The sequence below is a fragment of the Centruroides vittatus genome, unplaced genomic scaffold, assembly GCF_030686945.1.
Source record: "Centruroides vittatus isolate TY-2023 unplaced genomic scaffold, ASM3068694v2 contig_911, whole genome shotgun sequence".
NCBI lineage: Eukaryota > Metazoa > Arthropoda > Arachnida > Scorpiones > Buthidae > Centruroides > Centruroides vittatus.
Window position 1 is genome coordinate 780,820 of NW_027122600.1, and position 26,874 is coordinate 807,693.

At 32.9% G+C, this 26,874-nt stretch overlaps 2 protein-coding genes across 3 annotated transcripts in view; one reads left to right on the forward strand and one right to left on the reverse strand.

Annotated features, from left to right (window-relative positions):
- Pex11ab (peroxin 11) overlaps positions 1 to 21,066 on the reverse strand; it is a 52,078-nt gene extending 31,012 nt beyond the window's left edge. Inside the window, exons 1-2 of the mRNA XM_067281215.1 lie at positions 20,837 to 21,066; positions 8,712 to 8,827 (exon numbers count right to left, since the gene is read on the reverse strand). Of these exons, the coding sequence (XP_067137316.1) occupies positions 8,712 to 8,827; positions 20,837 to 20,907 (187 nt within the window). The 5' untranslated portion in view covers positions 20,908 to 21,066. The remainder of the gene's footprint in view (positions 1 to 8,711; positions 8,828 to 20,836) is intronic.
- A 4,770-nt stretch (positions 21,067 to 25,836) lies between these two features.
- Positions 25,837 to 26,874, forward strand: part of LOC136984238 (protein C1orf43 homolog) — a 36,539-nt gene continuing 35,501 nt past the window's right edge. Inside the window, exon 1 of one of the 2 annotated variants that reach the window (XM_067281142.1) lies at positions 25,837 to 25,972. The gene's annotated coding sequence lies outside the window, so the exon portion shown is untranslated. The remainder of the gene's footprint in view (positions 25,973 to 26,874) is intronic. The other variant, XM_067281143.1, reaches the window with a different exon arrangement.

Sequence of the window (26,874 nt, forward strand, 5' to 3'; positions counted from 1 at the left end):
GCCACAATTTGTTCATCATAAAAAATACTCTTTCTACTGGAGCATTTGTAGCAGGCAAACATAAAATATATTCAATTAAAATAGAAAAGTTTTCATGCTGAAGATTGTTGGCTCGAAAGTGTTTGAATACTTCCACCCAACGAGTTTCCGTGGAAACATTTAGATTATTCCATTCGGTTACTTTATCCGATGTAATGTAGTTACAAATTAACAAAAATTCGTCAAAAACTTCTGCATCTTTATTACAGTCAATATATTCCTTTTCAATTAATACATCCAGAGATTTTTGAACGTCTTCCCATGCGGGGACCTTTTTTAAATCTGCCCAATAAAATATCTCCATTTCTTTGGTAAGAAAGCAAGTCCACTGCTCCAGATATTCACGGCTTGTTTGATAAAACTCTGTAGCCGCCCTTTTCACAAACTCTTCATCTATGTCAGTAACATTATCTTTCGATTTCACTATTAATTGACGGGCCATAAATGGAAGAAACTGATTGGTCTGTTTCTGAGTCAAATTGTCTTTTAGTTGATTGATTTCTTTTGCAGCTTCAATTGCCGATACAGTCTGACCTTCCAGTTTCAATACAGCTTGATGAAAACTTGCTGACAGAGCATGTAAAAAATAAAGCCACAATTCGGATGTGGGATCTTCAAAAAAGTTTTTTAGTAACAGGGGACATTTTTCAATACTCAAAAAATCGTTTTTTAATGGCTGATACATTTTTAAAACCCTTTCCAAGGCAGGCATAAGAGCAAGCCATCTAGTTTTGCTATAGCCGAGCATTTGTTGATATTCTGTTTCAGTTTCGGCGCAAAACTCCTTTAGAGCTTCAACTTGAATCATGTAAATATAAAAAAATGAATATATCTTCACAATAATGCTTTCGTAATCTAGGGGTAGCCTGTCTGCAGCAGATTTTATTGCATTGTGAATTACATGGGCTCCACATCCAATACCTATCAATGGCTTTTTCAGTGATGATTGCAATTTCGTTAACACATTGTTAGTTCCTCACCTAGCCGCACCTCCGAAATTGATGTTGGCATTGTCTCCGACTTTTGCTGTCAAATTATTATCTGTCAACACTTGGTTTAAATAATCGAAAATGATGTCAGAAGTCTCATCTTGTTGGTCTTGGAGATCTAAAATTTTTACTTGCACACCTACGTAAGTTTGAAAAAAGCGCAGTAGAATAGGGTATATTTTCTTGTTACCGTGGTTTGAAGCGTCGTTTAGTATTGTAATACAATTGGACTTATCAAGATCATCTTTTAATTCTTTCATTGCTGTAGGCGTCAAAACGTTTACTACAATAGCTTCTGATTCCGACGCGCTCATGTAAATTTGGGATCAAAACATGATTGAATTAATTTCGACGCACAATCATTAGAGCGAAAACTGTGGTTTTCTTGTATCGCGTGATAAGCCCAGACGCCTTCTGCTGCGGCGATATCCAAATCCTTTAAACAGCTTTAAATGCTGTTCAATATCACTGGCACCACCATGGGAAACGCTAAATTCTGTACGACACTTTTCACATCTGACATCTGAGGGAGTATTTATTTGCTTGATAAACGGATATTTTGCTTGTAAGTTAACATTGAACGTATACTTGCGTTTCGGCATTTTAACTTATAATTCCAAAACAATAGAAGTTTAAGTTATTTACTAGGTACACGAGCATCAAACAACAACAAAACAAATATCGAGAAGTGGGCGAACGAAAAATCTGCCAAACAATTAGTCAACAAAGCACGAGAGATGACGTCTTCACCACTCTCGGCTATCGTCGCGTCAACCGACGACGCGGTTTGCTCTCGCACACCAATCGCATCCGGCCAGCTCGACTACTCAAATTTTCGCGCGGTTTCAGAAAACGGGACAATTTTGCGTTCCAGAGTTCATTTCGGGGACACCGGGACTTGTAACTCTAAAAAGGGACAGTCCCGTTCAAAACGGGATGTCTGGTCACGTTAGATATACTATAAAGCTAGACATCAACCAATGCCGAATTCTATCGGGCTAGACACGGCTATATTACTAAATAAATTATGCAACCAATTAGGCACTAGAGGGAGACGTTAGGCACCATCTCTTAATAGCTTTAATAATTATAATTTTTAATTAATTAATTTAAATAAATTAAAGTTATTAAGAGATGGCACTTAATGCCTCCTTCTAGTGCCAAATTGGTTGCATAATTTATTTAGTATATAGCCGTGTCTAGCCTGATAAAAATCGGCATTGGTTGATGTCTAAATCTAAATATTTTGTATTTAGATCTAAGTACTTTTAATGTTGTCTAGATGTTTTCACCCAAAATCTAAAACATGTGGCCTAATGAATTTAGATGTTTTCTTTTTTCATTCAGATATTTTTTCACAGAATTTATAATAATATGTAGCCTATGAGATCCAGATATTTTTATTTTATTTTTTAGATATTTTGTTTCAATTAGTGTTGGCAACACTGAAACTTACACTGGCCACATCATTGTTGCACATGTCCTATCTTAGTCAAGTTCAAATTGCTAGTGAGCATTTGCAATTATTTTGCACTGTTCATTAAGTTAATTTAATCTCCAAAATGCCAAAAAAAAACCATGTGTTTACTGATGATTGAAAAAAGTCTGTGATCGCATTGACGAAGTGAAATATGAACTGTGCTTTTCAGAATTTTCAGTAACTCATGGTGGGCATTCAAACATTAAAAACACTTGAAATTTGCAAAACATAAGGCAACCTAGTAGCAACAGGAACTTCCTCAAATATATTGTCATATTTTAAAGGTACTGATTTAAGTGACAAAGAATTTTTAAAGAAAGGGTCAAAGTATACCTAGGTAACCCCAATGGCGGCGCTACGGCCGCGCTTCTGACTGTTCGTGCTCCCAACTGACCTCCCAGAGGAGCCACCGGCAGACCACCGTGTGCTAAACGTCACTAGTTATTGATTCACGGTAGTTATTGAACAAAAAAAAAAATAAGGAAATGTCTACTAAAAATGTAGTTAATCTAATCTAATCTAACCTAACCTAACAAAAGTGCCGCCATTGGGGTTACCTAGGTATACTTTAACCAAAGAAAATTCACACTAGTGATAAATATAATCAACTTCTTAATAATAACATGTTCAGTTGAGTTATTAAAAATTGCTTTTAACTCATTTTTAACAACTTTTTATATAGCCTTTTCAATCATACCTACTTATCTTAGTAGGCTTTATTTTCTGTTGTGAGTATTTTCTCAAAATTGTCCTGGTTTGAGAAAAAAATATTATGGTAAGCCTAATTATATTTCAAATTGCACTCACTACATTCCATTTTATACGACGAACAATCCCATGTATATTAGCAAAATATTTTGTCACCACCAACCGAAAACAAAGGCTGCATTTCTTTATGCAGCGAGAGTGTAGCAAAATGACGTCACCAGCAATATTGGCCAATTAGAAACCAGTTTCAGTGTGTTCGCTGTAAAGTGCTTCTCGAGCACTGCATAAAGAAATGCAGGGAAAACTAACACAAATCCAGTTTCCACCCCTGGCATTGTTCGCTGCAGCAGCATAATTTAAAACTAAGGCTCACTCAAGGGCTAGACAATAGTGAAAAGAAACTTGTTAGGCCCAAATCTAGGCTTAGCAAACTAGTTAGAAGTAGCTAAGCTTAACAGTGCAGGTTGGCTTAATAGAAAACCATAGAGAAGTGGAAACTAAGCCTAAAACTAGGGTTAGGAGCTAAGGAAAGAGAAATTGTAGCAGGAGCTGAGACAAGATATGACTTACCTCCACGACAGCTGAACTGACTGTCTGAATTAATATATATTAAATAATTTAGAACATTCTGGAAGAAAAGAATCAGCACAGAGTGGGACTCGAACCCATAACTCCTGCTTATTGTGCAGATGCATTGCCAGTTATGCTATCTGGATCTCCGTCCAACCTTCCACTTCCACACATATTTCAAAAGTATCCCAAAAATCCAGCAATATTTATTTAAAATATTGATATTCTAGATAAATACTAAATATTGATTAAATATGGACTTTTATCGACAATGTTGAATATCAGTGACAAATATAGGTAATTTGGTATTTGTTAATTAAAATCATAATCTCTATTTCATTCAACAAAATAATTTCCCCAACTGTCAGAAAATTGCACTAGTGTTAAAAATTCTGGAAGGGTTGTTGACAAGCATGTCAAAACTAATAATGTTTACAGCATTTATATCAATATTGGAAATATTTATCAATTTCAGATTGATACATTGGTTATTGGCACAGCACTAAATTTTAGCTTTATATTTTATGTGTATGGTAATTTTTTTGTATTACCTAGTAGTTTATAAAAACAAATATGAGCTCTGCAGTTTGAACAACAGATTTCATTATAGAACTAGAAATCTAGAGCTGGCTGTCAACTGGACAACTAGCAGATATTCTTAATTTCTAACCATGATATATGGTGTATATACTGCATTTTATAAAAGTTACATATACAGTAAAACCTTGATTTAACAGACAAATTTGGGTGAGAGGGTGTTCATTAAAGCCAAAAGTTCATTATATAATAAAATATGTTTTCCAAATGCATGTGTTAAAAAATTGACAAATTAGTTTATCTGTTTTTACTTATGTAAATATGTTTGTGTAATTAAAATTAAGTATTTATGAGAAGTTTAATGTTACAGAAAAGTTTTCTATATGAATTATTATTACAAAAACAAAGGCATTTGTTCTTTGTAAAGTGTAAGTTTAAGTTATTTCCTGAAGAAGGTTGATTAAGAAGGCCAAAAATGTTAGAAAATAAACATTCACTATATTGAAAAATGGCATTTGTTGTGTTGTGAGCCTTTATCCATTTCTTCATTTAGAAGTAATTTACAATTAGGTCCTTAAATTCCTATATGCCAAGTTTAGAATAACATTAGAAATTCTAGTATAGTCCTACCTCAACTTAATTTTATATTCATACATAAGGTCAAGTTTTAGCAACAAATAAGGGGAGTCCCTATTAGTTCACCAGTCACTGGAAATTTTGCAGATATATGCTTGGAATCTGTTGAAACTCCCACTTTTAAACAGTTTAAAGACAGTATATTGATAGTTTTTGTTATTTAGATGATCTACTCGTCTTGTGAATGTAGAAAGAAAAATATGAGTTTTGTTAACATCATCAATTCAAATCAAGTGGGAATGACAACAGAAACTGACCAATAGATAAGGAAACAGTATATTAAGTTATTTAAATACTTGTGTACAAAATGAATAAGTAAAAAAGAAATACAAAGGACACAGAAAACCTACAGAAGTACCTTCTTACATTCAAATAAGATCAAAAAACCTTTTTAAGTATAAGATATTGGCATTCAAAAGTTGGGTCAATACTTTTCTCATCCACACAACAAGAAGCCTTATCTTAAAAATTAAACAAGTAGCAAGACATTTCCTTAGAACATCAATTTAATTAATAATATCTTTCTTAATGTATAAAGGAGTTTGACTGAAAATAAGACTCTAAAAGGAAGAAATGTTGTTGTCATCTCAAAGAATATGCATTTCCAGTCAATTTGGAATTAAAATGGTGTGTAAAAAAATATAAAAATTGTAATTTTCAATTAGTAAGTTTGAGAAAGTCCATAGTGTTTGATCTTCTAAAAAATTAAAAATAATGTTTATTGGAATATTTGAACCCAAGGTCTATAAAACTCCCCTGGAAAATAAAGACAAAAGTAACTTGTTTTGTTAATCTCAAATAAAAAAGGCTTTTCTGGGGTGTAGTGACTCATTATAATAAGCAGATAAACATAAGTGTCTTTGTTTTTCCATTTTATGCCTATTTTTCTATCTATTTGAACATATCTACATAGATATACACTCTTTCTTTATTTTATTGTAACTTAGAAGTTAAAGAGAATAAAAATGGATATACTCAAAATACAAAAAAAGTTGTACCTTATCATTATGTGAAGGCAGTGGCGTAGCATAGTGGGGGCGGCGGGGGCGGCCCGCTCCGGACGGCACTTTTAGGGGCGGCAAAATTTCACAATAAATAATAATAATATCTTGTAAAAATATGATTATTATTAATGTAATAAATATGATTATTATATTGTAAAACATATATACATGACTTTTTTATTTGTAACCTGTACAATACACAATAATGATGATTGTTCTTGCCGAAAAGTTCTTTAGAATTACTGTATATTTTAGTCTTTTAAACTGAGATACCTAAATAAGGGAGCGGCGAAATTTTCCTCCGCCCCGGGCGGCTGACACCCATGCTACGCCACTGTGTGAGGGATTTGCAAAACCCACTTGAGGCATGAGACAAAACTGCCTATCAAAATAAACCTTTATTTATCTACTAAATGAATTGAAAGTGACATAAGAACACATAACAAACCAACAACTACAGATTATATCAAGCTAGTATATCACGATTATTTTAAATTAATTACTAAATAATTGGTCACTATAGGACGCAGATGCTGAATGCATTCCCAGGAAGCACCATATGTAACTGACAATGTTACCTCATGTTTAAATATATCCAGAAGAAGAGATTGGACTGGAGACTCGAGTTGCATAACTGGCAACGCATCTGTATGGTAAGTAGCAGTTGCAAGTTTGGGTCCTGGTCCAGGCCAATTCTTTTCTTCCAGAATTTTATAAATTATTTAATTTAATTATAATTATTAAATCTAATAAGAGATGGCGCCTAATGCCTCCCTCTAGTGACCAATTATTTAGTAATTAATTTAAAATAATTACAATATAATAGCCCGATTTAATCCGGTAGTTGTTGGCTTATTATGTGTATAGATTGAGTTTGTAGATGTGGTTTATGGACATAAGAACAGGAAGAGGGTCTGAAATTCCAATACATTTTCAACTTTTGTTTGCACTTTAATTTTACAGAACAACATAACTTCTAAAAAAATTGCCTCTCCTGCTGTGTAAACAAATAACAAATATGCTTGATATTATTTAGTTCCTGCAAAACACCACCAAAGCTATTCAAAATTCACTGTACCATTCTGCTGGTAAAACTATTTACATGAAAGTTCCTTGAATGCCTATTTATACTGCAGTAGAGCATCGATTATCCGACCCCGATCAACCATCACATCAGTTAACCGACCACATTCTAGTTGGCAAATTCAAATGTCCACTAGTGATGTGGCGCTACAATATTTGGCTATGTCTTGGCTACTTTAATATTATTTTTATTAAATTTTTGCGTGTTTTAGCTGAAAACACTGGCTCGACAATGAAAGGGAGGCCAGTATTTAAACCAGGCTTAATTTTCTACTTTTTCTTTATTTCTGTATTTATTTTGTGCAAAATAAAGAAATAATGTAACGATGATTAAATTTGTTAGGCTTAACATCGATGAAAATTCAACGCAAAGTAGGTTAATAGCAATATACTAATATGCTTATTACATGGAATATACTAATATACTAATACACTATACTAATAATGTATTTTTTCATACTTTTCGGTTATCCGTTTTTTCAGTTATCCGACCAACCTCAGTCCCCAATTGAGTCGGATAATCGATGCTCTATTGTATTCATATTATGTTTATATTAAATCTGTTGTTTATTTTTATATAAAAATTGTCATTAAAATATAGATTGAAATATGTGGATTTGGACAAAATGTGTATCGCTCACCAGTTGTGCCAGGTGACAACTCATATAAGTTACACATCCACTATACAGCTTTGTATGAAAACTCATCTTGGAAAACTTTGGGAGTTGAGCAGCTCTCAAGATCTGCACAACTCCCCAAAAACTGCTGTACAAGCACGACTCATTGTAGAAAATATATTTATTCATAGATGTGAGAATGCCACTGATGTTTTACTTTTATTTCTAAGTTTAATTTTATGATACCATAAAATATCATAAAATATAAGAAAAATAAGAATAAAATAGTATTAAATTATCTTGTAGTTTAATAAAATATGAATATAAAAAAAATGCTTTTAGTTTAAAAAAAAAATTATGTTCTGATGATATGTGCTGCTCGAATCAATTGATAGCTGTTTAATTTTCAATTTTTGTTTTAAATAATTTTTATTCATAGATCTGAAGATAAAATGTTGAATTTCTGAAAATATCTGTACTATTTAAAACTATATAGTTTTAAATAATAAAATTCTAGAAATTTTACTTTCCTGGTTATAACAACCAGATTATTTATATTTATGTATTGATAAAAATTAATTTAAAAAATCACAACATATCAAATTGCAGCTCTTAAAGAAATTGAAAAAAATAAAATCAAGTAATGTATGTTCTACATATACTTTCAAAGAAAATCAAAATTAATAATTACAAGCAAATAAACTAAATCCATGTTTTTTCTTGTCCAAGTTCACAATAAATTTTGTTTGAAATAAAAGTTAATGTCAAATATGGCAGATATTTGATTTTTTAATTTTTATTAATTTTTTAATATAAGAGAACAAGTAGTAAAATTTAATTATATGTTTTATTTACATTTTTATTGTAATTAAATTTTAATATTATGTATCAATTTAATTAAATTTATATATAATATTAAATTTAATATCATAAATTTTAATTATGATTTTATTTAAGTAATTATATACATCCAACTGTAATAAAAAATTAAAAACTGAACAAAAATAAAAAATATATAATTTACTTATAAAGTATCATTTCTACTCACATTTTCTAGCTGTACTTAATGAATACTCTAAATTCTTCAATTTACTAACTTTATCCTTATCATGGCTGTATTTCTCCAATAACCACCACACTAGTCGACTTCCATATTGTAAAAATCTGAATAAATGTAATTTAAACATGCATTATTAATTTTAAAAAAAATTTTTTTTATTACATTTTATTTTAAAAATACTACTTAAACAGATTTTTTTAAATTTTATATGCCTTGCTTCTAAGTCAAATCTTAAATTTTCTTTTTTAAAAATGCTCTTAAACATTGAACAGACATTAACAATTCCAAATTTAAGGAACAGATATTTCAAAGTTTTGATCTTGTTTTGAGCTAATTTATTCAATAATAGGTTTGTACTATAGGATATATGTTGTCACATAGAAAAACATTTTATCTAGAGCAGTGGTATCCAAACTATGGCCTCAGACCAAATCTAGCCCACAGCCTGTTAATCCAGGTTGCAAACATATTTGACACATCACTGATAGAAATAAGCCTGCTTTTTGTATAAGTGGAATATACAAATATTTAAGGTCCATCTACTTACAACTTACTTGCAGTTTGATCTGCTAATCAAAACATTTTGGTAGCATTGCTCTATAATTAACCCAATAATTTAGGAAAACATTTTGTAGTATATCACAAAACAATGACTTTCTAATTTGACTGTTTTAACAGAACTGATATATTGAAATAGCATAACAAAATCTTAAACCCCTTTCTGTTTTACATCATCAAATGATATCTTGCCTTTATAACATCATATAACCCAATGCATACTACTTTCCATTGCACAACCTTTATTATAATGACTGAAATATGCATGATAAAATTACTACTGTGTACTGTACATGCTGTGTGTGTAGCACACATTTCAGTGACCAAAAGAAAAACACTTAATGTTTCTACAAAATTCAATGCAACAAAGATGTTGCCCAAAATATTCAAAATTGCAGATACCTTTTTGATGAGCCTGTATACACAAATTTTATTAGCTTCTCCAATGAAGTAATATCTTAGTGATATTTAAGTTTAGAAATTTCTTCACAAACTTACTGATTAGGAGTATTTCTTCAGAAATTTTTTGACTTAGAAGTGCTTATGAATTTAATATGTTAATTATTCTTTTCAATTATGAAAATAATACAGACAATTATATGAAATGCAATATTTCAATATGGTAAATACTTTCAACTCTTAATTACAGTCACTCCTCACTTAACAATCAAGTTCCATTCCTACAAATAGGTCATTAAACAAATTGGTTGTTAAACAAGGTGCTTAACTACTTTACTTTCCCAGCTGTTATGGATACATAACACAGGAAAGTATATTGTGTCAAATTTGGACCTCGGAGTTTTTTGCAAATGTCCACATTTTGAGACCACCAGAATTTAAAAAATTCAAAAAAAAAAAAAAATTTTCATGTATATATATGTGTGTTGGTGTCTATTTCACTTATTATCTCAGGATGGGGTAAAGATTAAAAAACAAAACTTGGAATGGTGGCTTGTATATGAGGGGCATTAATGATGTTAAATTTTGGTGGTGAAAGGTCGAGAGTGGGGAGATAGAGAGAGAGTCATGTATCTCGAGATGGGTAGGACTTAATGAAGATTTTATTTGTTATTAACATTTACACTCTTTTATATAACTCATCTCTACTCTCAAAATTAAGCTTTTTGCTGTTTTATATTAATTAAAAATATAAAAAGTTTTTATAACAAAATATGATAATAGATGGCACCACACAATTTTATTTTTTGCTTAATAATATAAAACTTTTTTTAATAAGAATTCATAACAGCCGGGAAAGTTACGCAACTCTTGTTGCTAGATTTTTTCATTTCAGTTATTTTGAGTTTTGGGCGTTGGGTTGTGTTAGATCCCAGCTAGAGCTTCATTTGCATAATCTCATAGCAAGATTTTCATACTAAGTAGAGTTGCTTTTCACTGATTTAAATGAATTAATCATATTTATAAATAATTATTAGGATTTATTCCTATAAATAGATGTTAGTAGAGACACAAGTTAAGCAAAAACTTATTTCTTGAAAGCATGTATAGTATGTAAATTAGCAATGTATAAAAGAACGTTCTCAAATGTATTTAGTTTTCAATACTGTTGGTTACTGTTTAACTGTTAAATTTTAAGTTGTCAGTTCAAATCAAGGGTGGTTCTTTTCTCTAACAAGGTTTAAGTGTTTTGCACTTTTGAATAATTTTGTAAGGAACTGAGTCCGAGCATTATTTTATTTTATTATTATTTTTCGTTTTATTATATTTTGTTTGGGCTTATGTTTAGTTAAAACGAAGGTTTCCCACCACTCTTATTAGTAACCAAAAAAGAAGATAATAAATCAACTCACGAAAGAATGAGCGCCATAGGAAAAATCACGCGCACTTGCACTGCCCAGCGGAAATAAACAGTCCGCAGAAAAAAAATGGAGGGGGGAATCCCCACACTCACTAGAAAAGAAATACTTACTAAACCGTCATAAAACATCCCAGAAAATTGTGCTAAATGCTTTGTAAACAGTTTATAAGATTTTGTCGGAGAATTGAAGCTGCCAGAAAGAAATTTGATGTTAGAAAAACTAAGTATGTAAATAAGGGGAGTAACCTAACTGAATTGTGACGTCAAATCACAGCATAAAATCAGTACGCTAACCAAAGACGAGCGAGGTGATTCCTGGTCAAGGTGTATGTTGGAATCAACGATCGCAATGTTTTGTAGATGTTCTGACGTAATAAAAGGTTGGTGGCATTGTTGACCCCTCGAAGAAGGTGACTTCATTTCACCCTCCCCTTTCCAGCGCTGACCTTCCGTGAGTCAAGACTGTGTGTAATCTTTGTGCACTCTTTGTTCTTTTGTTACATAACCGGTTACACTAGTCCAACTGCCTTTTTACCAATCTTTCCGATAAGCGCCAAGTCTAACAGGTTATGGTCCCAGTTACGGCAACAAATAATTAAGCATAAGGAAAAGATAAAGGTAAATTCAAGGAATAATATAAACTAAACAGATTTACGTAAAAAGAATATTTGGCGAGAACAAAAGACTTCACAATGGCAGATAAAAGTTACGTTGCCATCACTAAATTGAACAACAACAATTATCACATTTGGAAATATAAGATGGAATTGCTGTTGATAAAAGACGAGTTATAGGACGTAATACAAAAGGAAATACCCTCGGATCCTGACTCATCTTGGTTAACAAAGGACGGAAAGGCGCGCGCCATGATAGGCCTCCTGATGGAAGACAATCAACTGCCATTAGTAAGAAAGGAAACTACAGCTAAAGGAACTTGGGAAGCCATAAGGAAACACCATGTTAAGTCTACACTATCAAATAAAGTTTACCTATTGAAGAAAATTTGCAATTTAAAACTAGAAGAAAATGGCGACATGGAGATACACTTGGCCAACATGGAGGAAATGGTTGATCATCTTACGGCACTGGGAGAAACTCTAGCTGAGAAATTAAAGATAGCATTATTACTTAGTAGCTTACCAGACAGCTATAGCACTTTAATAACAGCACTAGAGACTCGTCCAGAAGAAGATTTAACTCAGGAGTTAGTACATAATAAATTAATCGAAGAACACTCAAGAAGAAAGACCTCATCAAATGAAGAATGTGAAGCGGATAAAGCATTTAAAGTGGGAGCACGCCCAGTAACTCAGAAAAGGAATTTGCTCAAAAGTTGTTATTTTTGCAAAAAGCAGGGACATGTAAAGAAAGAATGTAGGAAATATGCAACATGGAAAGAAAAACATCCAAATCAGATCAACAAAATTTATGCGGAAAGTGATGAACAACACCCGGAAAAGGAATCCTATGTATGTTTTAAGACAGGAACACAAAACGAGATTCATCAATGGTACGTAGACTCGGGAGCTTCGTCACATATGTGTTGCGAGAAGTATTTATTCACAACCATTAATAGTAAACATAGAGAGAGAGTAATACTAGCCAATGGTCAAGCCCTATACACTGAAGGTAAAGGCAATGTAATGATAACCTGCATGGATGAAAATAACGAACGACGTCGAATATATATGAAAGACGTGCTATATGTGCCACACCTTAAAGGAAATTTAATCTCAGTCAGAAGACTAACGACACTAGGGTTTACCATAAAATTTGAAGGGAACATTTGCTCTATCCAGAAAAACGGAGTAACAGTAGCATCGGCAACAGCAAACACATGTTTGTATGAGCTTGATAAATCACATAAAGCGCTTACAGTGGTTAATGATACGAAGGAATGCATCCATTTATGGCATAGAAGATTAGGGCACCGTGACATGAACTCTATAATTTCGATGCAGAATAAACAATTGGCTACAGGAATAAATATTCAGAAATGTCGCATATTCAAACCTTGTGAGTATTGCATCGAGGCCAAGATGACTACTAAAAGTTTTCCAAGGAAATCGGAAACCAAAACCTATCAATTACTTGAATTAATACACACTGATGTATGCGGACCAATGCAAACAGCAACACTGAGAGGCAACAAATACATTTTAACCATGATAGATGATTACAGTAGGTACACCAAAATATATCTTCTTAAACATAAAAGTGAAGTACCCGATAAAATAAAGGAATATGTTAAATATGTACAAACAAAGTTTGGAAGAACTCCTCAACAAATCAGATCAGACAGAGGAGGTGAATTTTCAAGTACCAACTTAAAGACGTTCTTTAAAAATGAAGGTATTCTATGGGAAACTACGGCACCTTATTCCCCGCAACAAAATGGAGTAGCAGAAAGGAAGAATAGATACCTGACAGAAATGACAAGATGCATGTTAATTGATGCTCGATTACCGAATAAATACTGGGGAGAAGCGGTGAATAGTGCAAATTACCTACAGAGTAGATTAATTACTAAAGCGAGTGAAACAACTCTGTTCGAAAAATGGCATGGAAAGAAGCCAAACCTCTCGCATATAAGAATTTTTGGATGCTCAGCCTATGTTATTAAACATAAAGATCGAAAGAAACTAGAACCTAAAGCCACGAAACTAATTTTTGTAGGATACGAGAGAGCATCGAAAGCTTATCGATTAATTGACACGAAAACTGATAAGATAACAATAAGCAGAAATGTTCACTTTCTGGAAAACGTCAAGCACAGAGACTCCGAAATCGATATACACGATGATAATGAAAATTCGAAACAAGTTACAACAGTTGATAATACGAATTTAAAAGAAGAATGCGAAACGAAAACAAGGGAACAAGAAATGGAAGAATCTGGCATACATTTAAGGAGATCGGAAAGAACTACTAAGGGAGTACCTCCTATAAGGTTAATTGAAACAATAAATTTATCAGTGACAGAGGATGCAGTAGAACCGAGAGAATATAGCGAGGCAATCGCAGGCAAACATTCCAAAGAATGGAGCGAAGCCATGAATCAGGAAATAGCAGCCATGAAAAATAACGGCACATGGAAAATTACGAAATTACCTCCAGGTAAAACTGCAGTAGGAAGCAGATGGGTATATAAAATTAAGAGGGACGAAAACAATAAAGTTAACCGTTTTAAGGCTCGTTTAGTTGCTCAAGGATACACACAAAAGTATGGCTTCGACTACGATGACATATATGCCCCCATGATCAAAACTGCCACCCTTCGAACACTCCTAACTATAGCCAGAATTAAGAATATGAAAGTTAAGCATTATGACATCGAAACAGCTTAATTAAATGGAGACTTATCACACGAGGTATACATGAAACAACCTGAAGGATACGAAGAAGGATCACCAGACATGGTTTGCAAATTATTCAAAAATATATATGGCTTAAAATAAGGAGCGAATGAATGGAATAAAAAATTCAATGAAACATTGCTATCTAAGGGATTTAGAAGAAGTGTGGCCGATCCCTGTCTTTACACCAGAGGCCATAAAAGATGTTTGTATTTAGCAATTCATGTAGATGATGTAATAGCAATGACCACAGACAAACATACGTTAACCGAATTTGAAACCGAAATGAAGGATATGTTTAAAATCAAGAATTTAGGTGACTTAAAATATTATCTGGGAATACAATTTGAAAGAGACGAGAACGGAATATTTTCACTCCACCAAGAAAGATATATTGAAAATAAATTGCGAGAATTTAACTTATCCAATTCAAGACCATCTAATATTCCTATGGATACAGGATACTTAAGAAGAAATGAAATGCCTGATACGTTCAAAAACAACAATGTATACAGAAGTGCTATTGGATCTTTATTATATCTAGTGACTAACTCGCGTCCAGATATTGCGATAAGTACATCGATATTAGCGAGAAAAGTAACAAAACCTTTGGAAAGTGATTGGGTGGAAGTAAAAAGAATCTTTCGTTATCTGAATTCGACAAAGAAGAAGAAACTTAAATTAGGAAATATCAACGAAGAATTAGAACTTAAATGCTATGTAGACGGCGACTGGGGAGGCGATCATATAGACCGCAAATCAAACACAGGATATTTGCTCTTGCTAAAAGGAAGTCCTATTCATTGGGTCAGTAAAAAGCAACAGTGTGTAGCACTTTTGTCCACCGAAGCGGAGTATGTAGCCTTGGCAGAAGTTACTCAAGAAACTGTATGGATGAAACGACTTCTAGAAGAAATAAATCTACCGATTACGACACCTATCAAAATATTCGAGGACAATCAAAGTTGTATACGACTTTTAGAATTAGGAAAAGCACAACAACGCATGAAACATAGCGACACAAAATACCATTTTGTACGCGATTTAAAGAATTCGGGAGAAATTACTGTAATTTATTGTCCGAGTGAACAGATGACGGCCGACTTGTTAACAAAGCCGCTAGACGCGAATAAGGTTAATAAATTTACTCGCGATATCGGATTGTATTAACGATCAATCGTTGAGGGGGTGTGTTGGAATCAATGATCGCGATGTTTTGTAGATGTTCTGACGTAATAAAAGGTTGGTGGCATTGTTGACCCCTCGGGGAAGGTGACCTCATTTCACTCTCCCCTTTCCAGTGCTGACCTTCCATGAGTCAAGACTGTGTGTAATCTTTGTGCACTCTTTGTTCTTTTGTTACATAACCAGTTATGCTAGTCCAACTGCCTTTTTACCAATCTTTCTGATAAGCGCCAAGTCTAACAGTGTACTACTGAGTGAAAGATTCGAGGCAAAGTCCAGATTGAGAATTAGGCGATCCAAGGTGTTTAAAGAGGAATTCGATTTGACGATAGCGAAAGGATTGAGGAAACGGGTTCCTAGTACAGTGAGGTGACGGATAGATGTTTAGTTCGTAAGAGATTTTGTTCATAGTTCTTAAGTATTTGATTTGTCGAATTTTCAAAGGAGAATTAAGATTAAGTTAAGCTAAGCAGCTGAGTTTTATTGTCAGGTTGACTTGTTGATTTTCGTTAATAAATTTTGTTTTGGATTATAGACAATTGTACATAGTTAAATTCAATTTACTAATTAAATATATTTGAAACTTTTGCTTTGACTTGATATTTGTCGTTATTCTTACTAAATTTTTCGGTGCACGCGTAAAAGCCCAGACCTGGCAAACTAATCTTGAATCTGTGTAAAGTACCCATTAGGTTAACGGAAGTTTTACCGGCCGCAGTTAGTGTCGGTTTCCTAAGATACTAAAAATAGTACTTTACAATTTTAATTTGTATTTTTACTAAACTGATTTTAATTGTTGTAATTAATGAGTTAAAATTTTGACTTCTTTGCTGAATTACTACTTTGCAGTTGTAATTATTGTCCAGTACCGACATTTCTAGTTTATTAAAGTTTGATTTTTTTAACAAATACTGGTGCAAAGTTTTAAGTGGAAACATGCATAATTATGTACCGGTACCCTTTAATTTTCAAAACACGAAGCTAGGATTTATGTAAGACATACTTAGGTGATAAAGGATTTTTAATTACCTATCAGGTATGGCTAAGGGCTGCCCTGTTTGAAACAAATATACTAAATGTCAAGCCTATGCATTGACTTTCTTCCAAAACTTCAGCATGACTAAAGTGACAAGCCTTGGTGTCTGCATGTCATCCTCTTTCCTTTTCCTCAATTTCACTTGTATAGACCCTGTTCTTGATGAAACCCCCATAGGAAGAAAACTAATGGGAGTTCACTTCTAAATCCAACCCAAGGTCCAAGAAAGTTGTCCAGGTTATCACAAACAAGTCATGAGCTGTGTACAGTGATTCCATTTACCTGCACTAAGTTATTTGTCACTTTATGTTTAATATTAAATCTATAAAATGCTAAGGATTTCTAGAGCCAAAACTATATTTCTGTTACATTATAGCTTTTCTTTGCAAATTTAAAACTTTGTATTTGAAAACATTAAATATTATATTTGAAATAAATTTCTATGGAATCAGTTTTTAAATCCTTTCTTATCCTTGGTATTTTAATCTGGAAAACATTAAAATTTCTTTAGTTTGTTTCATAAGTTTTGATAAGGAAAACAGCTAAATTGTCACATTTAAAAATCTATAAGGAAATAATTAAGAATAAAATATTTTTAGATGATAAAGATACTAAGATTGTATAAAATACACCATCAAGAAAGTTTTTATTCTTTTTGTGCATTAGAATCTGACTACCTCATTAAAATAAGTGTTCCAAAAACAAGGCTAGAGTTAATCTTGGAATAAAGTCAAGTCTGAATGGTAACTCAGAAAATTGATTATTGCCAAAAATTAGTCAAAATATTTCATGAAAAAGTTATGAAAAACTTTTTAGTCTTCACACATTAAAGGTGTGTGAAGACTTCCACCCAGCTTGGAACTTTTTAAACACCCAGCATATAGCCCTGATTTAGTGCCAAGCAACTTCCATCTCTTTCCTGAACTGAAAACCTGGCTAGGAAGGCAGAGGTTCGAGATTAATGACAATCTTCAAAACAATCTTAAGGCCCATCTCAAGTCACTGACGACAGCATTCTATGGAGAGGGGATTGCAAAGCTCCAAAGCTCATCCAGATATGACAAATGCCTCAATCTTCACAATGATTATGTCAAAGTAAACATGTTTGTACATAACTTTTGACAATAAATTCATTTGTTATTTATACTTGTCTTTGTTTTATGGACCATCAGAGGTTGGAAAAAACCACCCTTGTACAAGATGCATCTTAACCAAATGTACATTTTTCAAACATCGGCCACAACATTTATGATGATGATATTGTTGGCAATGCAGTCATTGAACATATGCCACACCAATGATGTTCACTCCAACTTGCAAAATTACTTTCTCTTTTAGTTAGAACTTCAGAACAAGTTTATATGCTATAATATTTTCTTTTCATTCTCTAAGTTGTTTTGATAATCTTTTGAAGTCAAAAGATGGGAATTCAATGAACAGCTTCTGCTGGTTCAGTTGATAATGCAAAATTAATTAAACATTTCCTATATAAATATTTAAATTTTTTCAAAGCTGTATCTGTTATTTATAGATTTTCCTTGATCATTTTTCTAACTGTTAATTTAAACTTCACTGAAAGAAGCTGATAATCATTGATTCTAACTCTACTATTTATCTTTCAAAAAGACCAATTAAAAAAAGAGGCATGAATGATTAGAAGAGAGTTAAATAAACTTTAATGTTAATCCTGTAGTTTTAAATCTTTTTCAAAGAAAATCATTGCTTGAAAACATCATTCTCCAGGTTCAATAACATAACAAGGAAAATTATTGACTTTTGAAATGTTAAAAATAATGATATATGAATGTTTCTGTACAAAGATTTAACAAAACTGTAAACAGGATTATTATTTTATTTTTAATTGTTTTTAAATTTTATACAAAATGGCAATGAAAAACTAATTTTATTTGACAGTATTAATTTTTAAACTTTAAAAATGCAATTATAATGAATAAACTTAAATCTATTTAGTTTAATATGTTTTTAAGAAAACCACTTAAAAGGAAAAATACACACTAATACAATTATAAAGCATTTTCTAATTTTTTTAGAATGAATTAACAATTATTACATTGTACAAATACAGTATTTATATGGTCTATTAGATATGTTATAACAACATTATAAAGTTTAAAATACACAAAAATCAAATAAGGCTAATTAAATATTCTATCTGTCTTCTTTCCTTGAGGAAAGATTTCAGCATTTACAATTCATTTTTAATGATTTTTCCTTTTATCATCATTTCTTTCCCAGTAAAAATTTAATGTTTTAAGTTAAAATTTTTTTTTTTAAATTGATCTTATTATATTGCAGTTTTGTAAACTGCAATATAATAATCATATAGGTTAATCATCATCATATAGGTTTTTAAATGTTTCTAGTTTTAAAAAAATTTATGGAAAATTTTATAAATTAAAACTTTTGGTTTTGAAAGATATATGACATATATATACATTATCATCGATATACATTGTAATGGAAGTTGAATTAACCACACTTGAATATTAAATTTAAAAATATTTTTATATTCTTCATATACATTATATTAAAATAATGCTTAAATATGATTTCTGAACATTGAATAGCAATATGTATGCATCAGCTTATTTATTAAAATAATATAAAATCAACAACAAGCCTTAATGAATGAGTTTAAATATTTATTTGCTTTGTTATTATTCCATTTATAATCTTTCCGAAATAAGAATGAAGCCATGGTTATTTGTTATATATACAAAGGAAAATAGTTTAGTGTTCATTATGAAGTCAAACACATATTAGAAAATTATATGTTTAAACTGTTATAATATATTGGATTTTTTGAAAAAATGTTGGGAAATTTCAGTGATTTATAAAAAAAACAAAAACATAATGTCATGTAATGTTCAAATTCTAATCAATTTTGATATAGTTTCATTACTTAGTTACAGTGATTCTAGCAGATTGACTCCATTCTTATTCTGGGAAATATGTTTTTACTTCTTATAAATATGCTATACTTTTAACTGCCTACAAAAGATAATGATTAATTGATCAATAGTGAAAATGAGTGAATCTTGTCTGCAATATGATAACGTTATGACAATGTTTTGATAGGTTGTTCAAATAGAAAATAATTTTAATAAATATCACTGTAAATATTTAACACATTATGTAGTATATCAAAATTTATTAAAGAGAATAAATAAGTATCCGAAATGGGAGAAACTAACAAACTCTTCAATCAAAATAAGTCCGAAACATTTGAATTTAATAAAAATTTCATCGAACCACTCTTAAATTATTTCAAAAAACAAGACCCTATAAAATATGTTAAATTCACTAAACCAAGATAAAATAAGCCCATTCAACATATTAATGTTGAATGGCTTATACTTAAAGATGATAATTTATATCATTTATTTCTTTGCCAGTTAAAACTTATGTATCTTTTTCAAATTATTCATCACTAGTAATTCTAAAACCAATTTTTATTGGCTTCAAATTGGAAAAACAAATAATACTTCACATATGTTTATATATATATATATATATATATATATATATAAACAGTAAAATTGAAAATAAAAAAACATTCTATTTTTATGAACTTTGGAACCTACAAAAATTTATTAGTATATTAATCCAGAGATAAGTAAGAATCAGAGTCTAAAGAACTAACCAAAGACCAGACAACAACACTAAAAAAAATCACAGAGCAAATATTTACGAAAAATAAATGATCTGTTTCAGTATCATAAATTTTAAAAAAATTCTTCTAAAATATTGAATTTCTGAAATGGAAAATTACAAAAATGATTTAACTCATCACATTTTAAATTTTTACAGATTTTACAATTTCTATTTTTTTAAGATAAATTTTAAATATTATTTTATATAAAATAAATAAATATATAACAAAGACAATGTGATTGGAAATTAAATTATTTTTCTGAAAAACAAAAACGCAATTTTCAATAATTCTTTAAAAAATTTATAAATTTGATTCCGTTTTAAAATTAGATACGTTTAAATAAAAATTAAATCGAGAGGAGGAAGACGAAAAAAAAAGAAAACAAACGACGAAATTGTTGTTACATCAAGTGAAACACGTGCTTAGTAAATGTATGTTAACCGTAAAATAATAAATCATTTAATTAATTTATATTTTTCATACCTGAAAAGTCTGTCCCGCCCCACTGTTTGAGTGTTAAACCTCAATATTACATCCATCATATTGGCCGGCATCGCGCTGCTCTTCTCTATTCACTTATCGATTTTATATTTCCCAATGATAATTATGCTAAGACGAATCGCATAAGTTTAATATTTATTACATCTATGTTTGTTATCCTTAGTTGTTGTGACTACGTTCATAGACGTGAAGCCTATTTTTTTTTTTTTTTTTTTTTTCCTGTTTTTTCCTTTCCTCTACACTGACAGCGCCATCTGATGAGGAATTTAGGTTTCATTTAATTATTTTATTATTATTATTTTTTCCTCGATTTTTACCTGTAAGATAAATATCGTCTGACATAATTTTTTATTATTTTTTTATTATAATAATTTGTCTTCTTTTAATTCGTTCCGAATTGGCTTATATAGTAAAATTTTCGTATACTCTATACGGAAATTATTTGGAATATGACGTATCGGAATGACGAAAAGTGATTTTAGTGAAGATTCATCGATCCGAAATTTTACGTGTACATTACGTATTGACAAACATATTGGTTGGTTTGCATTGTTTTCGGCCCAAAATACAAGGCTTGAAAAGTCAAAGAAATAAAATAATGTCATTAATTAATATAGTGTGCCTTTCTTTCGGAAAACGTGGGCGCGTTGACTGGTAAAATGGCTTTAATACAGCTGGATAAACAAGTTAATGACATTGTTTGTTAATTTGAATTGAGCTATGTCATTGGCTGTATTAATGTATTTGCTTTTAGCGTACATTATCCAGCTGTATTAATGTATTTGCCTTTAGCGTAAAATATCGTATTATATCTTTTACGTTAAAACAGGTTCAATGGCAAAATTGTGTAGTTTCTTATAATTAAGTTAGTATGAACTTTCGTTCCTTTCTGAAAATTTTAGTGTTAAAACGCTTGTTTATACTTTTTTCAATATCAAAATTTGATTGAAGTTGTCACGCGAAACATTAGTTTACGATGAATTGCTAGTTTTCCTTTACAGGTTTAATTAACGTTTAAATGTCTCATAATGAAACTGACTAGCAATTATAAAGAATGGTAAATGATGTTATGACTTAAACGCCTTAAGAAATACCAAAAATTACATATCAGATTCGAACTTGAATTCTTTACAGCAGAGTCAATGGTCGATGGATAAAAACCACTAACGTTGGTGTTGGTCACTCGCTGTTTCATACATGATCAACGGGCTTGCCAGGTAGCATTTTTTCGGTTCTTCACATGTCTAGTACTTAAAAAGGGCGGCCGGATGGCCAAGCGGTCAAGGTGGCAGTTTATTGCTCTGGGGGCCGAGTCCCCCAGAGCGATAAGCTACCACCTTGACCACTTGGATCGACCGGATCGAGTCCCCCCGGAATTTTTCGGGGAGTGTTTCGTTCGGATATGTCGGGCCCCGTCCCTCAGTACCCGGCCGTCCCATTGTAGGCCTGGCCGAACTCATAATGGGCTTGCAAAAAGAGTGCCCTCTTAGTGCCCACAGGACGGGAAGAGTTAAAAAAAAAAGAAAAAAATACTTAAAAAGGTGAGTTTTCCACAGAAAGTTCTCCCGTGAGGCACCATTCCTTTGTCAGATCGCTCGTATGTTGTATTTGCGAGACCGGGATCTTAACCATCGACGGGAGACGGGCCGTCGAACCAACGTCAATAAACAGGTGACTTTATTCTTGTAAACAGAACCGGAGACACGGAGAAATGGGGTACTGTAAGATTTAATTGTCACATTCCCGATCGTAGATCGAGAGGGAGAGTAAAGGAGTGACAGCAAGGGGAGTTCTGCAGTCACCCTACACTGAGTTCAAAGCGGAAAAAGCAAACGCTTCTTTGGAGGGGGTTGAGGTTGGAACTGTGCGAACACAGCTGCGTCCTCTCCGAAGCACGAGAAAAACACATTGTCGGTAATTTACGGGAATCGCCCGAGGAGGAGCGTGACCTTACCCTCGGGAGAGCGGTCAATACAGGGTGTTCGACAACCCCCAGGACCCAAATCGCGTCTTTAGCAACAGATCAGGGATCAATGGGATGCGGCAGACTACCAGTTAGGACCAACAAGAAATCGGGATTTTGGGGTAAAATTGTATAAAAGCCCGGATTTTCAAGAACACGGCGAGGTTTTTTTTTTTTAACTCTTTCCGCCCTGTGGGCACTAAGAGGGCCTCTTTTAGTAGGCCCATTATGGGTTCGGCCAGGCCCACAATGGGGCGATCGGGTGGTGAGGGACGGGGCCCGACATATCCGAACGGACCACCCCCCGAAAAATTCCTGGGGATTATTCGACCCGTTCGGATCGATCCCGGGTCCCCCAGAGCGGTAGGCTGCCACCTTTACCGCTCGGCCATCCGGCCGTCTACACGGCGAGGTTAAGGTCAAGATCATCTGCCCAAGAGGTTGCAATCAAGATCATCCGCCCGTGGGTCCGGAGAAAAGGACAGTTCCGAGGGACAGACAACCGAAGAAGATCGTCAGAGTCCGAGCGACCGATGAGGAAGAAACCTCCACCTGAGACCCACTTACAGTCGTTGCCTGCCAGGACGCTTCCGACCTCCACCGTTTACCTTTCGTCAAGCCAGCAAACAAACTCTACATTTTTCCTTTTTTGTATGGCATCTGACAGAAAAGTCTCCGCTGTACATTGTGCAAGCATGTCTTATTATATTAAACGCGAGTATCATTGTCAATCGGTATCCGAGTGTCTCTCTGGATCCAGTACCACTACCCCCATACGTTCCTAAATTCTCGCTCATCCTGACCGATCGCGGGAAGAGCGAGTATCCCTGTCTTTCACCGAAAGACAGACCATCGTCGGGTAGCATCCTTACACATTGCTGTATCCTACCAAATCAACCAATCATTTTTCATAATTAATTATTAAGAAATTCTACAGAAATAATGAATTTATTAGCTTATGAGATGAACAGCCGGATAAACTTGTTGTTAGCCTATCGCTTTTTGGTACTAGGGATTGACCCCTGAAAAAATATGACTCTGTCGTCAGCGTTTGTTATGAACTAAAATAAAATAGCATTTTATATGAAACAAATAAACATGTTACGACGAATTAATTCAACAATTTTGTTTCAAATATTATAGGATTATAAATGGACTTTTTAAAACTTTTTGCCCAATGAGCACTTACGGGGTTTTTCAGGCCCATCGTGACTTTGGTCAGGCCCACAATGGAATGTTGAGAAATGAGATTTGGCATTTTCGGGACAGGCCATCTCGAAAAATTCCTGGGATTTTTCGTTTCTGGGTTTCCCCAAAACGGTTGGCTGACGCCTTAGCAGCGTCGGCAAAATAACATTAAAACTAATAATAGATATTATACATTAAGACAAAATTACAGAAATACTGTAACATATATTATTGAAATAACAACAGATTTTGAGTTATTACTATAGCGACATTTACAGTTTCCGAGTGTGAAGATTGTCTTAACTAAATTAGCAATTTCTGAGGTTTTTCTGTCAGCAACATTACTGTGATGTCGTATGACGTTTCAAGTGCAATGCAGAATTTGAATCTCGGCTCCATCCAGAAATTTCGTGGATTTGGACTCTCCTATCACTACTCTAAATGTAGATAACCGGATGGTCGTGAATGCAGGTGTCAGCCTACTTTTCTTAGGGATTCGGGTAGAAGCCAGGGAGAAAACCTCAAAACATTTTCTTGGACAGCATCCCAAATATAGACGGCCGGATGGCCGAGCGGTAAAGGTGGCAGCCTACCGCTCTGGGGGACCCGGAATCGATCCGAACGGGTCGAATAATCCCCAGGAATTTTTCGGGGGTGGTCCGTTCGGATATGTCGGGCCCCGTCCCTCACCACCCGGTCGCCCCATTGTGGGCCTGCCCGAACCCATAATGGGCCTACTAAAAGAGGCCCTCTTAGTGCCCACAGGGCGGAAAGAGTTTAAAAAAAAAAAAAAAGCATCCCAAATATATCAGATCTCATGGGCTTGATTGCAGCCAGGTAAGGAATGATAAAAAGCCCTGTTACTGTATAAAAACGCTATGCTGTAAAAAATTTACATGTACAGTACATTATATACAAATCAGCACTTTTTAAATAAATAGCGATCGACCAACAAACTAACAATTTTTACGACTCGATTATATTTTTTTGTAGGGTCAAGAGGGTCGAGCGGTCGCGAAGGGTCGTATGTGGGCGATCGGCACTGAGACAGACTCTACGGTTACAAGAAACCGTTTATTTGACACAAAAGAAGCTTACAAGATTTCCGCGATCTTGGAAGTTCTAGGTCGGTAGCAGCCTCGGGGTCTTCCTCTCCTTTCCGATATAGTCTCATTTCGAAGGAGTGTCCCTGGGTCGCGAATGGCCTGTTCTCTCGACGACTCCGCGACTCCAGGACGATGCGGTCGACTTCCGTTGATGGAAAGATGTCGATCCGAGGTCGGGAGACGCAGACGAATATGGGCACGAGACACACACACGACAATAGATCCGTCACTTGGAACTTTCGGGAGAAGAAGCCGTCGCGTCCTTGAATTCTCAGGTTTTATCTGTTTTCCTCCGATTCCACTTTCCGATTGGTCTTTCCTCGTCACCTGGTGACAATTCGAAACCTTTCGGGGGCGCGGGAGAGGTCAAAATCGAAGTTTAATTCGATTCCCATTCGGAGATAGACGATCTACGTTTCTCCATTGTTCTATTGTTTAAAAGTTTGCGTCGTTTTCATTAAGAAAAACTATTTCTAACTTCTATTTTTTTTCTCTAAAAAAAATAATTTTTTCCTAAAAACAAATTATTTTAACGCGAATTTCAGTGAGGTTCGGACCTATCCAGAGCCTCACATTTTCATATGAATATAATGGCTTTTCTAGCACGTATCGCATCTGAAACTTTTCTTGTAAAAAATATCTATTTAAGTTAACGATATTAATTTATAAATTAAAATATTTTTTAATAATTAAATTTTTCTTAATTATCACTTTAAAAAATTAATATATTGAAATATTTGAAATTTGGCGATTTAATCGAAGGAATTTCTACGTCAATCTGGCAGCAAGAATTAAAAAGTTGAATTGTCGTCTGGTTAAAAAATTATTTCGCGTAAAATATTATTTATATTCCGTTAAAAAGTAAGCATTTTGAGAATTTTCCAGTCGGTTTAAATCGTTATTTTAAAACAAAGTTATTTCATATATTGATTTTAAATAATTTAACTTTTTCTTTTTTTTCATAGATAATTAATTATTAATTGCAATTCAATAAGTAGCAGTTATAATGTAGGTTAATTGATTAATTAATTGTTAAATATGCTAATTTTTTCTATGTAAGACGGTATCTGGATTCTATTTGAGTCATTTCTTACATGAAATATTGTATAAAGTATGGATTATAATTTACTTTAAATTAAACTGCTTTGGTATGTAAATACAGAAGTAAATGTATAAAGTGAATATGAAATATGTTGAATTTAACACGTTGCATATTTTATAAACTTGTTTCTCTATTTACAGTCATTGCAAGTTTTTTAATATGTTGCATACTTTTACAGACTCATTTCACTACATTCACAGTTTATTTATGGATGTGTAAATAAGGAAAATGTGATTCATGCACATCAGTAATGTGAAAGTTTATATTTTCCTTGTGTGCATAAACTGTTTATTTACATTGTGGATGTAAATGAACTGTTTTTAGAGCTAACGTAAGGAAAATATTCAATTATTGTTATTGTCTTATAGTATTAGAGTTGCTTAAAAGAGAGAACAAAAAGTATACATTAAAAAAACCGAAATTGTACATTGAAAAATATACATTTATGATGATAAGAATCAGAAAATGTATTTTTAGAAATGTAGAATTATGTAAGAGGATATTGTACATTGTTTAATTTCCATCTATACTAAAGAAGGATACCTCAATAGTAGTATGTGAAATGCGTATATACGTAAGTGAAAATATAAGAATGGTTACTAACAAGTAAGGTATGTTATTGTCCTTTGTATGAAATCATCTGATTGTTAAAAGTTGGGAT